Raw genomic sequence first — 15,830 nt, 5'->3', positions numbered from 1 at the left:
TAATATCTGTTTTGTGACGTCCGTTAGAATTAAGAATGTATATAATACAGTATATAATAGGTGCATTGTACTGTCCGTTAGAATTAAGTATATATACAATACAGTATATAATATGTGCATTGTACTATCCATACTTTCCTCAAAAATTACTAACGCAATTTTTTTAAAAATATTTTAAACGGTTATTTATTATATACTGAATCACGAAAATATTATTGCTATTTTCTCTGTAATTCAAAAATTACAAACCGGTATTTCTGAACAACTTGATCCTGGAAAAATCAAAATGATTTTGAAGCGCTGCAAGACCAAAAATCTGAAGTTAAATACACTAGGAGCCGGATACAGGTTTATTAAATTACTACAATCGTTAGCTTGTGTGTGTGATGATACGCAAGCAGACGATATCGTCCGGCAATTAGTTCTACTCGCACACGCGACTGAGAAAATTAGATCAGAGTTGTCAAACAAATACGAAACAAATAAGACTGCGAGTGCTCGTGTACGGCAGATGAAAAAAATCTGTCCGGTTGTAAACACACTGACTATTGTGGGTGGATTGTGAAAATGAGTGAAGGTTGTAACGGATTGTAAACAAATCCCTGACAGTTATCCAAGGCAACTTCAGAAGAAATTGCAAAAAGATATGTTGGACCGCCACCAGACCCTCAGAGTTACATAACAACAAGTAAAAAGATAAAAGTATTCATTGTTGGAGTGGCCACATTGATTGGAATAAAAATTAGTTATGATCATTCGAAAAGATAACACAATTTTCATTTATAAAGAAATTAATATAATGACTTCACAAAAGATAACGAAGAAATAGATAGTGACGATGACGAAGAAATGTATGAATTTATGAACCTTCACCCCATTATTGTCAGTAAAATGATTCAAAATTATGTAGGTAAAAAAGAAAGAATTCAGGGCAAATAATATACACCTTTTGAACGTTTTATGCAACTCATTTATTATTCAATGTTATATAAAAGACATATTATGTTGGCTTCCATAGATGAAAGTCGTCAACCAATCCCTATACTTAAAGAAAATATATATATAATGCTGTCGAGATAAATAATTAAGAAAATTTCACAGATGTATTTAACAGCGAATCAGTGATAGATTTTACAACCGTAATATACTCTCAATTGTGCAAGAGCTATTTCCTTGGCTGATATTGCCGTTAGAAAGCTAACGTCAAACTCAGGTTTGGTTGAGTTCGCTGATATCATCGTGGTTGATGATGATGTTGTAGTAATCGCAGTGTTTGATTTTGCGACATTATTATTTAAATCCTGATTTTAAATATCTGTCTTTGTCGGAGTTGGCGGCGATTCTACCTTGACAGAGTCAAGAGGTTGGTTTCCAGTTGCTTTATGGTAAACCTTAATCATTTCCTCGAATTCCCGATCTGATATTGCTCCACCATTGAGACCTAATGATATCAACGATGTTAATTTGTAGTGGGCGCGCGTTGCCGCCGATAGCAACTTTGTATATTCATGTAATATATCAGCCGCACACGTATATATATATTTTTTGCGATGATATTAAGAATACCAGCAACACCGGTTATAGCTGCAACACCAATTCCTATTACTGGTGCTATTATCTATGTAGCTGATAATGTTCCAATTATAGTTACTGTTTCAGCAACTACGGCGGATACAGAGTATACAATTATGTCAGTAACAAATATACGTTTGCGGTATTTTGTTGTTGTTGTTGCTGTTTTCCTGTACGTGCATCAATGATATTTTTCAGTTGGCGCTGCTACTCGAATGATTCCTTGTATCTGAAACGTTGAACGTCAGTTGTGGTTACCGGCGATTGGTTCATTCTGTAGATTAGTAACAATTCAAGTAGGCGGTATGTTGGCGACGAATTCAATACACCAATAATACAACACGAGGGCGCTTTTTACTTCGGGTTTCACCACGAATGCTTCTCCAATATTATTAACATAGATTCAGAAGATCCAATTAGTGGATAACGCAGTGAAATTATGGTAGATATTGTAACTGTTGTAACGCCGAGTACTCAGAACCTGTATATGCCGGTAACCTCAGCGCGATGTTTGATGGATTTATTGGGTGGTGTCCATAATGCTGATCCAAACGCTACTGTATATGCTATACCATCTGTAATCTTTTTGATGTCAGACAGCTTAAAGTCGATGACTTCTGAACTTTAAAAAAAATCATTAATGGTTTTATTTGTGTTTCTACGAAAATTTGTAAACGAGGTTACATGATTAGTATATTCAGATCTACACGTGGTCATTCCACCATTGATTTTCATTAACGAGGCCATCATCGAGATGTTGCTATTGTCGACGTATTTCTTCGTTGCAGCGTCATTTGATTCTGGTTATCTGAGACCAGTACATTTATTATTAGCAATATTGAGAGAACCAGTCATTGCATCACCAAGTTTAGCAACGTATTTACTGTTCTCAGTTCTGATCGTGGCGTCATTGTTGTCCACGTATTTTTTATTGTCACGGCATCGTTTGATTTTGGTTCTCTCACATTGATAACTGTATTTTTGCTCATGTTGAGATCGCCATACATAATATCTCCATTTCTTCTGATACGTCCAGTAATCTCTCCCATGAGTGTTAGAAGTGATTCCACAGAGATTTTAATTTTACCGTTTTTAGCGAACACCACTAAGTTACCTTCGGTCGCACCTGGAACCCGCAGAATAATATCTGTCAAAGGGACATTACTTGTCTTTAACCGTCGTTGATGATCCTGAAAAACAACAACTTCATTTTGGTCCACATCAGTGAGACGCAAAAGATCAGCGAACTCATTCTTGACCTCGTCAAGGGCTGCATATTTGGATAAGCCATTTTTGGTCTTGCCTTTAGCAGATCCTCCGTAAATATCTACCATTGTATATTACACTAAGTCCTGTTTAAAACGTTGATGTCGTATATTGGTATATTCGTGCACGATGTTATGATGCGGTCGACACAGCGTCGAGCACAGCGAGTACTTCACGGCTACATAATGGTGGATTATTTATTGTCTTTGTTGGTAATGTTGAATCCTTTCGTGGCTCCAACCCATCAAAATAAACAACTCCATATTGGTCAACCACATATGCAACCCAATGAGTACCTGGACCAGAACTTCCATCGAGATTAATGATAACGGTTTCAACACGGTTTGGTTCTTTTGGTAATTGATCACGCATAAAAACACCTCTGAAGTTTGTTATCTTTAATTTCTTTGCAGCATCAAGTAAATTACAATTGGACATGCGAAGCATGGTTAGCGAAGTGTCCCGGGCAGTCTCAGACCTCGACCGTACCACGAATGGGGAGTTCCTTGCAATCTTAGACCGCGCCCTTTCTTATTGAAGTTTTTAGTCCTTGGCCTGTAGCTTTCTTTAATTCCATCCCAGCGGCTGTTCCAACAGCACCAAGTGCATTTGTTTTTTCAACAGCTGGGGCTGCAGGGGCTATCAGCGCTGGTATAGCTGCAAGAAATGGAAATATACCACCCGTCTTAACAATGTCTTTAGTGGCATTCGCAGCAAGATCAAGTCTAATATCGGTCTTTAATCGTTTGGCGTTATTGAAGTGCCTGAGTTGACGTTATATCAGTGATAGTTTATTTGAACTCTTCGGATCGCTAGCGATCTGTACTGATTTCAGAAATATTTTTATTCCAGGATTCTTTTTTGATGCTGATTGTAACCTTTTAACCCGACCAGGAGTCAGAGTAACATTAACATGATGATAGGACATTACAATATCATGAGCGATTTAATTACTGATCGTACACTCGGGATCGCAAGCGATCCAATTACATATTTTCCACTGGGGCATCGATGATTCTCATTCGTCCACCAACTACTTCAAGCAGCATTGTTTTGTCTGAGAGTATAACAGTGATTGCTCTGTAGCCACCAGCGGGCAGTCGTGTTACAGGAGCTCGCAAATGTATAACAACGACTGCTTGTCTAAACAAATCCAACCGTTCCAGTGAGAAATAATAGATCGGATACATAATTGTGAAATCCCACTGGGATATATGTAAACCAGAATCAACGCCCTGATCACGCCCCATAAATGTCATCAATCGATGATAAGCACGTGCAACATGATTAGTATCAAAATTCAGCAACACTTCTTCAGACGGTTCTTGGTGTCCGTTTATTCTCAAAGAAATTTCACGAACCCCAAGCGTGTCAAACACCATTGGATTTCGTTCCTGCGAATATACTCTGACATTTTCCTGAAACGCGATGAATATATGTCTTGGTGCTGACACTCCCTTCTGTGATGCTATCTGCTATGTGAATAACACAACAACATTACTTTGAATACTGTCTGTGATCATTGTCAACCATGACAACTTTGATTTACCACCTTGGTCAATGAAAGAGAGCAACCGTTTTTCTTCATTCAGAGATGGAGTCAATGTTGGCATTCACAACGAAAGTTTTGTTAGTATTACTTTACCTGCATCAACCCCAGCAGCACACCATATTGCATCATTATCGGTGGCTTTTGTCACAATTACCATGGTGTGTTTAGCACTAAATACAGTTTTTCTAACATGTCTGCAGAATTCGAAGATATGTGATAGTGGAATTACACAATGAAAAAGTTTCATCACCGTTTAACATTGATCGACGCAATGCAAATCCCAATGTGAAATTTTCATTCATTGACGCAACTTCAGTTCCAGCGGCATTCAGTCTCACGTTCCTGCTCTCGGGTTGATCAGTGATATCCTTTGCGAACATCATTGACGGACCAGCTGACCTCGAGTAATCATCGCTATATCTCGCAAGACCAAGTATCGTCGTAGCAGCATCAACATTTTCGAGACATGATTCAATATTCTTTCCGTCAATCATGTATGTGGCACTGTTAAATAACGTCATGACACCACTATTAACAAAACCAAATCGATCACCAATTCGGTATGCTGTATTATATCAATAATATTGATTTAAATACACCACCTGACCGCGCTTTTTTAGCAGCGGGGGTGGGTGGGTGGGTGCCGGTCCCGGGTAAATAAATGTAACACACAAAAAATAACCCAATTAGAAGCCTCGGTCTAGCGTTTTGTTCATTTTCGTAGGAATCTTTTTTTTTAAATAAACCCTCCTAAACTGGTTTGTTCACCCTTCCCGATGTTTAACGTTATTGACGATTGCATTTGCATTTTCGTAGGAAGCTTTTTTAATAAAAAAAATAAACCCTCCTAAAAGTTATGAGGTTCACCCCCTCTGCTGCTAATGATCATCTTTGTTGAAAAGCAACCTACATTTAAATATCAGATTGAAAAAGTAATGTTTGTAAGCTAAGAAGTACATTTTTAAATATAAATAAAGGACAGAAACATTTAAAATTAAAATGTGTCACTTTCATAGACAGGTGTGATAGTATATATGCTTGTTGCATACACTAAATGACGATTTTTAAAGTACGAACCTTATCGTTGTCTCGTACTTATGTTTCCTATTTGCAATATTTTCATATGTAATTAATTTAGATTAACCTAATTGACCATTTACCATAATATTATGATGAAACAAATAAACCAAATACAAATATTTTACAATTTAATTTATCATGAAAATAATGTTTTTTATATTGAAAATACAAAAATTTACCATTTGATACAGATTCCAGTTGGAAATGTAGGAAATCGGAATCTATCAGGGCCTGAGACACCAGGGTACAATGTTCTTTAATGGCGCCAGTACTTTGTAGCAGTGAACAATTTTTATGTCTGTATCCAACCTGCCCCACCCCAAGTTTTGTGAAGAATTGCCCCCGGTACACTAAAGTGAAAGTGAAATACTATGAAACTCCCAGCTGTCCCCCATAAGCTTTCAACGCAGACCCCCTTCGCATTGTATGCGAGGGCAATTGTCCTGTCTCACCCACCCCACCGCTCTTTCGCGCCGTTACTAGGCTAAATACTGTAACGATATTTTAGTATTATTCTTTTCTAATCATAAAGATGCTTCTTTCACTCCTCAGTTTGATTCGTTAAGCTTCATTTCTTCATTTAAAGGTTTAAACTATACCATCTACAAATGGAGTTTAAAGACTACCCTAGAATCTCATAGATGACTCATGGTACAAATTCTGATATCGTTAGCTGCATTGTTTATTGCCTTTATTTTCTTCTCTATTTCTCGTTTTGACGCAGCATTAAATACAGGCATCATTCCCGATCCCCTGACTGTCGAAAGTATCGAATCGATAATTATAAAAGGGGAATCCAAGCAAATCCATCAAAATTACTTGCAAATAACACTGATTTCTTGTTTGGTTAAAGTTTAATCTCTACAATAAATCCAAGACTGATAGTTTACCAATAACTTTAACTTATTCTCGGATTCCCAAACTTGCGATAAATAATCTTATTCGATACCAACTAATGTTATTGCCTTATACTACCTAACTGAATATCACACAGCTTGTACTACACATATTTTTGCATTTATAGAATTTCAAAAATAGATTTCGATAATGTTTCATTAATAGCATTTTGGACAAATTAATTCTTTCTTGGTATTAAAAGAAAATTTCCTCATGTAGTTTTCAATAATAATAATAAAATTATAACATTTATTATTAATAATAAAAGATGTTGTGGTGCTAAATATCTGGATTTTAATTGTTCAAAGGGTGTGATACAGGGTGACAGTGTTACAATACATTTTTCTTTGTTTCTAAATGAAGTAAAAAATTATATATATATATATATATATATATATATATATATATATATATATATATATATATATATATATATATATATATATATATGTGTGTGTGTGTGTGTGTGTGTGTGTGTGTGTGAGAGAGAGAGAGAGAGAGAGAGAGAGAGAACTAAAATTACTGAAACTATTTTGATTAGAATGTAGAAAACATATTCCAAAACAACTTCCACATCAATTGGTAAATTAATGAAAACATCATGGAGTTATTTTTACTCCTGAAATAAAAGGCTCCTCCAAAATATTGTTAAACGTCTGGTTTCACAAGCTAGAAAGGGAATGTTTCTTTTTTATGTATTTCTAGTTTTAATTCCTCAGAAGAAAAAAGTTATCAAGGATAATGAATAATCTCTTATCTGTATGAATATTGAAGATTAAATAGCAAATGGTTAAAGCGCATTGAAAGGTTTTGTCATGGGTGTGTTTTTTTATATCTCTGGATTCATCAAAGTTTTGACAACTATGACAAATTTATTAGTAAAAGTAACTTTGGTAACTGACCTGTTTTTGCAAATGTAGCACTCTGAAGTAGCCAGCTCTTATATAAAAACCCACTGAATTCTTGAAGATTATGTTAAAATGTTGCCATGTAAATAAAGAAAATAGCATCTAGAAGAAAGACGACGTAATCAAAAGTTAGAAGAAAGACTGTGATTCAGACGATGATGAATTTCATTGTTTATTTAAATGTTCCTGTTTCAGAATATATCGAATACAGTATATGTTTTTCAACATCATTTGAAATTACATTTCGTGACCTTTTTAAAAGTGCTAATGACATATTAACAAGCAGCATCAGCAGATTTATACAAGTAGCAATATATAAATTTAGTTCTCAGCAGCAATCTGACGAAAATCAGATTTCTGCTGTCCTACTTGAAGATCTGACAGCAACCGCTTAGGGGTCATGTTCTGTTTGCCTTTGTTATTAAAATAATCGTAAATTTTATCAGCTAATCAGACGAAGTCTAATAACTTCGCGCTTGGGAAAGTGAAGAACATGGCTGAAGAAGATAAATGTGTTCCGAACAAAAGGCATCAGAACATGAACCCTGAGCGGTCATTCAGATCTTAAGTCAGACAGATTGTTCTCGGCAGTAAACTTTTGAGAAATAATTATCTGGCATGTCTCCTTAATTATTTATTTACAAGACTGAAATAGATGCAATCCATGTACTTTTTACAATCATGAAACTGTTAACAATATTTATAAATGTACTTCGTATATACGTTAAACAATGGCCTGAGCGTTAATAGAGTTGAACTGAGTTGGAAACTCCGAGATCATAAAGCTGCAAAGTATTCTAGAAGATGTACCATTAAGCTGCTGAGTATTTTGAAAGATGCGCCATGTGGTCCTTCAATTACACTACTTGTGATAGTCAAGATGAGACACTATTTTATAAGCATTATTAATTAAACACTTTTCTGTCATCTTTCGTCCACTAAATATGGAAATGCGTCTTTATTCAAAATAACAAACAAACAAAAAAATGAAACGGATATCAAGGGACCAAACAGTTATATCAAGAAAAATCCTATGCATCAGACTGCATCACAGACTTTCCAGTCCAAAGTTGCTTGTTTAACATTATATTACTCCTTTTCAGTCGTCTCTTCATTCTCGTCATGTAGAAGTTTGCCGTTCACTTGCAGTTCAAGGTCAAACGTATCGACCCGAGCTATGTAGAGTTTTTCCGATTTCCTTTTCTTGACGGTAGGTAGTTCTTCCGCCTTTGCGTCTGACATATCATACTTCTGGAAGAAGACAAAATATATGTCAGTGGCGTCACTATCGGGGTGCGTGGGGTGCGGACCGCACCGGGTGACACCATCAGAGGGGGTGACACCAAAATGACTGTCTATAAAAACATTTGAATTTTTGTGCAGGAAGGAGGTCCATGGGGGTGACACCATGAATCACCTTATTGGGTGACACCAACCCTATTGACGCCACTGATATGTGTTGTTGTTGTATTTTTAAAGAAGTGTATTTTCTTACTTTCGTAAATAGATTCATTTTTTGTGATTGCACTTAGGAGGAAGCATGGTACATGACAATTTTAACTTCAATAAGTAAATAAATATAAAAAATAAAAAAAATGGTGTGGCATCAAAAAGTAATTCGGATGGAGATCAATATATTAACTTACATCCCAATGATGTAAAGAGACAATATTATTAGTAAATTAGAACATTCTTTTTGACTAGGACTTTATTTACTTACCCCAAATCAGAAATCACTAATTTTGTGGAAAACGCCGGATTATCTTTAGTGTTCACAATACAGTTACTCGTGTACTGAATTCTACATTTCCCCTTTAAAGTATGCCCCAGCATAGCGTCAGTAGACAGTTCATTAAATGGGCCAAGAAAGTTTTGAGTAACTTTTTCTTTGAGGATGTCAACAAGACTGACATTCTGAGGTTTACTCATCCCTATCACGTAACTTTAGAACGTGATCGTCTCCCTTGGAACTCTCATTTCCTTACGAATAGGAAGTCGCTTTAGCTTAGTTGGTAGAGCTCCTGACTCCTAATTCAAGGGTCGCGGGTTTGATGCCCGCCCAGGCACGCCCAACTCGGCTGCCTTAATGCATCCTTGGGAAATGCAATTAGGTCCTTTTTCAGAAACAAAAGATAGCCCATAACGGATTAAAATTCCCGTAAACCTCACCCCACCCCCACCCCGAAAATAACAAGAATTATTACGAAAGAAAACTATAACGACAAATGAATATTTACAATTGTATAGATAACCGAGAATGACCTAGTAGAAAAAGCAATATGTAAAGAAAACAATTAATTAATAAATGATAATAATTAATACAATCGATTATGTTATTATGATTATAATCACAAACAACCACTCATACCAATTTATGGTTGACGCCAAACCGAAGAGGTTTCAAAACTTTCTCAGGGAGATATGGGAACAAGGCATCGAAAATAGGGCAGATCAGTCTTGCATCAATTGTCTTGGGATCTTGTCGACCTTCAATATAGAATAGTGCAAATATTTATAAAGAATTTAATTAGTGTCACAGAGAAGGGGAAAAAATACCGACAGAAAATTCCAAACCTTACAAACGTAAGTATAAGTATAAATAAAAATAATTTAAATTAATGTCATAGAAACAACAGAAAAATGGCAAGAACTAACACATACTTGTGAGGTTAGGTAGTTACACTCTAAAAAGGCATGAACAACTTCCTCCTGGAGCGAACTGGATAAAAGGTTTTTAAAGCCACGTCCTATGAAGGAAATAAGCTGATAAAACCATGTCACGGCCTACTGGCCGTAGGTTGCGCATGCCTTCTATAAAGCCATCTTATCATGAGATTAAGATATATAAAAAAGAAATTAAACATAAAAAGTATGGAAACCTGTACGACACATTGCTGAGACTCGATGAGAGTAACATCAAAGAGCTGAACAGGCTAAACAGATTAAGTGAAGACAGATGGTTTAAAAGGGAAAATAAAAGAAACCGAGTAAAACGATAGATATTTATACATGAAAAGTCAATTAAAAATTAAAATAATAAAAACTAAAAAGGCCTCGTATCAATCATATGGCTAATTAATTATAACTAAAGTCATCGGAGGACAAATGTCTTCAACAGTCGCTAGTTTTTAAATTGACGTGTTACAAAGAAGTCGTGGTGACCATTTAACTAGGCGGTGTTAATGAAGTTTATTATCTCTATCCGTCTCCAGAAAAAAATTGTATCCCTAATATATTAATTTTTTTTTTAAATCTCTCTTTCTGTTTGAATTCGGCTTTTCGTCTTAGACAATGTTTGATAACTCTGTTCTTAGAAGTAGTAATATCTATATAATAGTATGCACCAATTATAGGAAATTATGTATGTTTACTCACGACGAAAACTATGTAACTTCTTTTCACCATGGCGCACATTACATTTACTTGCATTTTGTAATATGGGCCAGTGGCCTAAATTACTGAATAAAATATAGTAGTAGTAGTATCATACCTTAGCGATACAGGACATTAACTTGACTGAATAATAAATAAATCTATCTATTCCGTTATGAGCAGGTCCTATGACCCTTTCACTAAGCGGTGTCACGAGCAGGTCATTGTGACTCGTTGACTAGGTAGTACTCTTAAACATTTAGTTGGCGTGCAAACCACTACGATCACGGTGACCATTTTAACTATACGGGACCAATAAACAGCTGCCTTTGTGCAAACTATGAAGGAGAAGATCTTGTTCTCGATGTATGTATAATTGCACGAAACAAAGACATTTCTCGTTGGGCGATGGAGATGCATACAATACGAGTTCGAAGGGATACAAATCGCGAAACTGAGTAGTAAGAAAGCATTATTGGAGTTATGTTTGCTAGTAGTAAGAAAGCGATTTTGGAATTATGTTTACTTTTTTTGATACCGCATGTAGGTCACAATAGGTATGATACATCGTTTGCTCTATGCAAACATTTGCTGCAGTACAAATTAAGAGTTCAATATTGAGGGTTTCAAAATCTTTCCGAATGCTCCAGCAAACGACTGCACACAACAAATCGTGTAATATGGTTACCCTTGCGTGATAAATCTCTGGGTAGCACCTGAATTTTCCAACATACATACATACATACATACATACATACATACATACATACATACACACACACATACATACATACATACATACATACATACATGCATACGTGTCCGTGTGTGTTAGGGGTCGTCCCACTTGTTATGTGGAACTTTATTTGCATATCTTTATCTAAGAGGTGATCAACCACGGATCGAGTAATTAATATAATAAAATATGAAATTAATGGATGGAATAACAGCGATTTGATCATAGAGATATATAATAGAACAAAACGAACTACTTTATGTAAAATATAACAATTTAATCAATTACATAAACAAAATGAAATGAACATGACATTTGAATGATACACTTTCTCATAGAAATAAAATTACGAAATTGATAAGCAATGCCATTATACCGATAAAACAAATTTCATAAAGAAATGGAATGAACGATGGAACTCATTTGCACCGCATGCCTGCATAATCTGGTTGCTTCCGATCCTTACAAATTCAATGTTGGTGAAAGGTCTGACTCGTATTCCTTTTCCTCTTCCCTCTATTTCTCCATCCTCTTCGAGTCATCAGCTGTAACATGGTTGTCTGCTCTTTTTTTCCAACTGCGTGGACCTATTTTTCCCTTTAAAATAGATAAATATACACCTAAATAGTTGTCAGACTTTGTTTACCTCATGGATCAAACCATAATCATTACTCTTGTTAAGTCAGATCTCATCTTATCGTAATTCAACAGAAACTAGCGTTAATATGGTTCAGTTCGCAGTCTAACACTGAAACACACAACGTTATTGTCAATAGATTAATGTCTTTCCCTAGAGTTAGCCGCGTTCTTAAATGGAACCATGACATAACTAGACATCTTTGTAAATAGTAATACGCCCTCCTGATTGGGGTATATGTCATTAACTGGACAATGTGTCGGTTGGCGGGCATTTAAGGCCAAATGCCATTGATTCTCAGTTAAGATAAGATAAGAATTCTTTATTTCAAGCTACGAAGTCCAAACATCTGAATTAAAATATAGATATAAATATAGATATAAATTAAAAACATTGTAAACATAAAAGCACATATATATGATATGGACAAGTATACAGATACATCTACACAATCAAATGCGCCCTGCATTGTTAAGAATGAAATTAAATGGCACATTTAAAGAGTAATTTGTTCCATCTGCTAATAATATGAGAATTTAAATAAATTTCATCGTTCCAAAGAGATTACAAATACAGTTCTTACTACTAGATATTATTGTCATCATTGAGAATACATACTTTCTCATAACTTCACCAAAACTGAATACATTATAATTTATAAACATGTTGGAGGCACTGTTCCACCTAGGAAGACCTAATAGAAAACGAAGACTACTATTATAACCAATAACTAGTTTTCTTTTCATACATTCACTAAAGTTTGTCCACGGAGGAGCACAATACATAGTGCAGCAATAAGGTTTAGATAATCTAACTTTGATATTCAATGAACAATTCTTAAATTTACGTGGAAGCATGTTTGTTCGAGTAATCAAATATCGGTAATGTCTCATCATATCTTCATTATCTGACCGATTGGATTATAAAATATAACCCACTTACATATAACTGTGGATATACGTAAAAATGATTGAAGTTAAGATGCACAGGGGAGAGGAGATGGAAATTTGAAAGAAGTTGGTTGAAAGATCATGTATACTGTGTTTCTTTTTTTACAGATGATATCATTCTCAAATGCATATGGTTCACATATCTTTAATAACTTCCTTAAACCTGAGATATAAGGACTTATCAATGACGTATCATCAGCAAAACTAAAATTTTTAAGAAAGAACATATTTGGTGGCAGACTTAACCCCACGTAACACTGCCCTAGCTGAACTATGTAGACAGGTATTCTAATATCAATCAACTTTTTAAAGAGTGCCAAATGACTGACCCTATCAAAAGCCTTACTAGCGTCTAAAAAGCATGCAAACACTGGGCTGCCATGTTCTACATAATAGCTGACCGTTTCCTTAAAGGCATATGGACATAAATCTGTGAAATGCTTCTTTTTAAAACCAAATGGATTATCGGAGATTGTGACTTCACATCTTTGCAGTATGATGCATTCAAATAATTTTGAAATAATAGTCGTAAGATCTATAGGTCTGTAGTTATTTTTGTCCGCCAGGTTACCAATTTGGCTTTTTTGTAATAGCATAATTGTAATTTTCATGTAATTTTCTGGTATAAAATTATGCACAAACATACAATGAAATAAAATCATAAATAGCACATGAAGTCCAGTATCTGAAAATTTAAAATGTTCCACAACAAAAAATCTGATCCTGGACATTTACCCCCTTTTTGTTTTGTAATTGCACTTTGGATCTCAGATAATGTAATTACCTCAATAAGAGTAGAAAAGGTAGTCAATGCTGAGAGCACATGCTTTTTATTCGATTCATTTTTAACACTATTGAGTAAGTCTTCAAAATGATTTTTCCACATGTTGCATATAATATTCTGACAATGGTTCCCCATCAATGCAAAGTTTTCTTAGTATTTTGTGTATTATTTGCTAACCTTCAGTTCATTGGCATACCATTTTTAGATAAAGTAAAGTCAATTCTTAGCTTACATGATTCATATTCACAAGTTCTCGGCATGAAATTCCTATTACATAACACACGAGTAAATTCGAACAATTCTTTCAAAATTCATATCAATGTAATATTGTATGACATTCTAAGAATATATCAGTTATATAAGAATCAAGACAAATAAATGCAAATTGTTAACTACCGAAATCGAGAAAAATTGAAATATGAATTTCATTGAACATATTGTATGTGACTGAGACAAACCTTGTGCTTTCCGAGACTCTTTTTCCTATGCAGCCGAATCTCTGTGTGCCTCTAAGGTTCCGTGTCCCTCAACTTCCAGTCACACGTCTTTTGGACAATTTCTAACGAGAATACTTGTTATTTCCTGTGTTCAGCTTCTTGCCTCCATGCAGAAACTTCGACTGACTAATTTCGCGAGGGAAATTACTTATAACATTGAATTTCGTCTTGGAAACACACACTCCTCATTAAGTTTAACAATCACGGATAATTTTATCTGTCCTCCAAAGATTTAAAACGCCCACCAAAGAAAGAATAATTCTCTCTATTTCGCCTTTATTAATAACTGTTTTCAATAATTGTTTGGGGAAAAAAAAAAAATTTCATTACACTTATTTCAAAGGGCTCACAATTGGCTCTGGATTGTCTCCACTTTGACATACCCCCCCACCCACCCGGTACTTAACCCCCATGTAAACAGTGCGTCTCTGTCTGTCAGACCGTCATCCCAACCAAACCAGCAATGTTGAGCCATCGCAGGCAGGCGGTTTATAACGAGACTAGCCCTTACGTCGATGTTAATTATTACGCGTCACGCCAACCGCGACAAGATTATATATATATATATATATATATATATATATATATATATATATATATATATATATATATATATATATATACATACATACATACATACATACATACATACATACATATACATACAGTTAACCAAGAGTGACCCTACATATAAAGATTACCTGTGATTAAGCTGACTGTCATGCCTACCACCACAACGATCAGGACGGCCGTCAAACTGTACCACATATACGACAAGGTGTATAACGGATAAAATGGATCTCTGAAAAAAAGGGAAACTAGGATGAAAATAAAGTTCCAAACTATCTGATGCATCGAAAACTTCATGACTTCTTCACACTATCCCAAAACATATTTAGCTTATACAATGTTCAAGAGCTGCAAAGAGTCTAACACAGCACCATCATCATCATTTATAAATCCCAAAGATGTGATACTGATTTAAGGAATGGCAAATTACTGAAAGAATGTACAATCTACCCACCGTCCAAACTGTACTCACATGTTGTTTTTATCCACCGTACAGATGGAGGAACATATTTTAAAAGCAATGAAACAATGGAACAAATTAAATGCGCCAGTACCTAACAACCGCATAAAACCAACATTTTCGATTACATACACCAACCTAAAACTCATCATTTGTTTAAAAAATTCTTTCCTTGATTCTTAACCATACACTTGAAATATGATTGGATATAACGCAGTTCCATTGTCAGTGAAGAAATATGATTGGATATAATGCAGTTCCATTGTCAATGAAGAAATATGATTGGATATAACGCAGTTCCATTGTCAATGAAGAAATATGATTGGATATAACGCAGTTCCATTGTCAATGAAGAAATATGATTGGATATAACGCAGTTCCATTGTCAATGAAGAAATATGATTGGATATAACGCAGTTCCATTGTCAATGAAGAACCACTCTTTCAAATTCAGACTGTAGGATAAACATTTCTGTTAAAATATGGAGGATTCATGTTCGTTTTTGGTGTCAAATATAAATGGTGAGTAAACAATACAACACGCATGAT

The 15,830-nt window shown here is 35.1% G+C and overlaps 1 protein-coding gene across 2 annotated transcripts in view; it reads right to left on the bottom strand.

The window, feature by feature from the left end:
* Positions 1-7,434: 7,434 nt before the first annotated feature.
* Positions 7,435-15,830, bottom strand: part of LOC149802945 (sodium-coupled monocarboxylate transporter 1-like) — a 46,221-nt gene continuing 37,825 nt past the window's right edge. For both annotated transcript variants that reach the window (XM_089952460.1, XM_089952461.1), the window contains 3 exons: positions 14,953-15,053; positions 9,644-9,762; positions 7,435-8,526 (listed from right to left, as the gene is read on the bottom strand). In XM_089952460.1, coding sequence (XP_089808586.1) covers positions 8,365-8,526; positions 9,644-9,762; positions 14,953-15,053 — 382 coding nt within the window. In that variant the 3' untranslated portion in view covers positions 7,435-8,364. The remainder of the gene's footprint in view (positions 8,527-9,643; positions 9,763-14,952; positions 15,054-15,830) is intronic.

The sequence above is a fragment of the Sinohyriopsis cumingii genome, chromosome 3 (assembly GCF_028554795.1).
Source record: "Sinohyriopsis cumingii isolate HCF-2022 chromosome 3, ASM2855479v2, whole genome shotgun sequence".
NCBI lineage: Eukaryota > Metazoa > Mollusca > Bivalvia > Unionida > Unionidae > Sinohyriopsis > Sinohyriopsis cumingii.
Note: the sequence above shows the minus strand (reverse complement) of the source record. Positions and strands in the feature narration are given on the sequence as shown.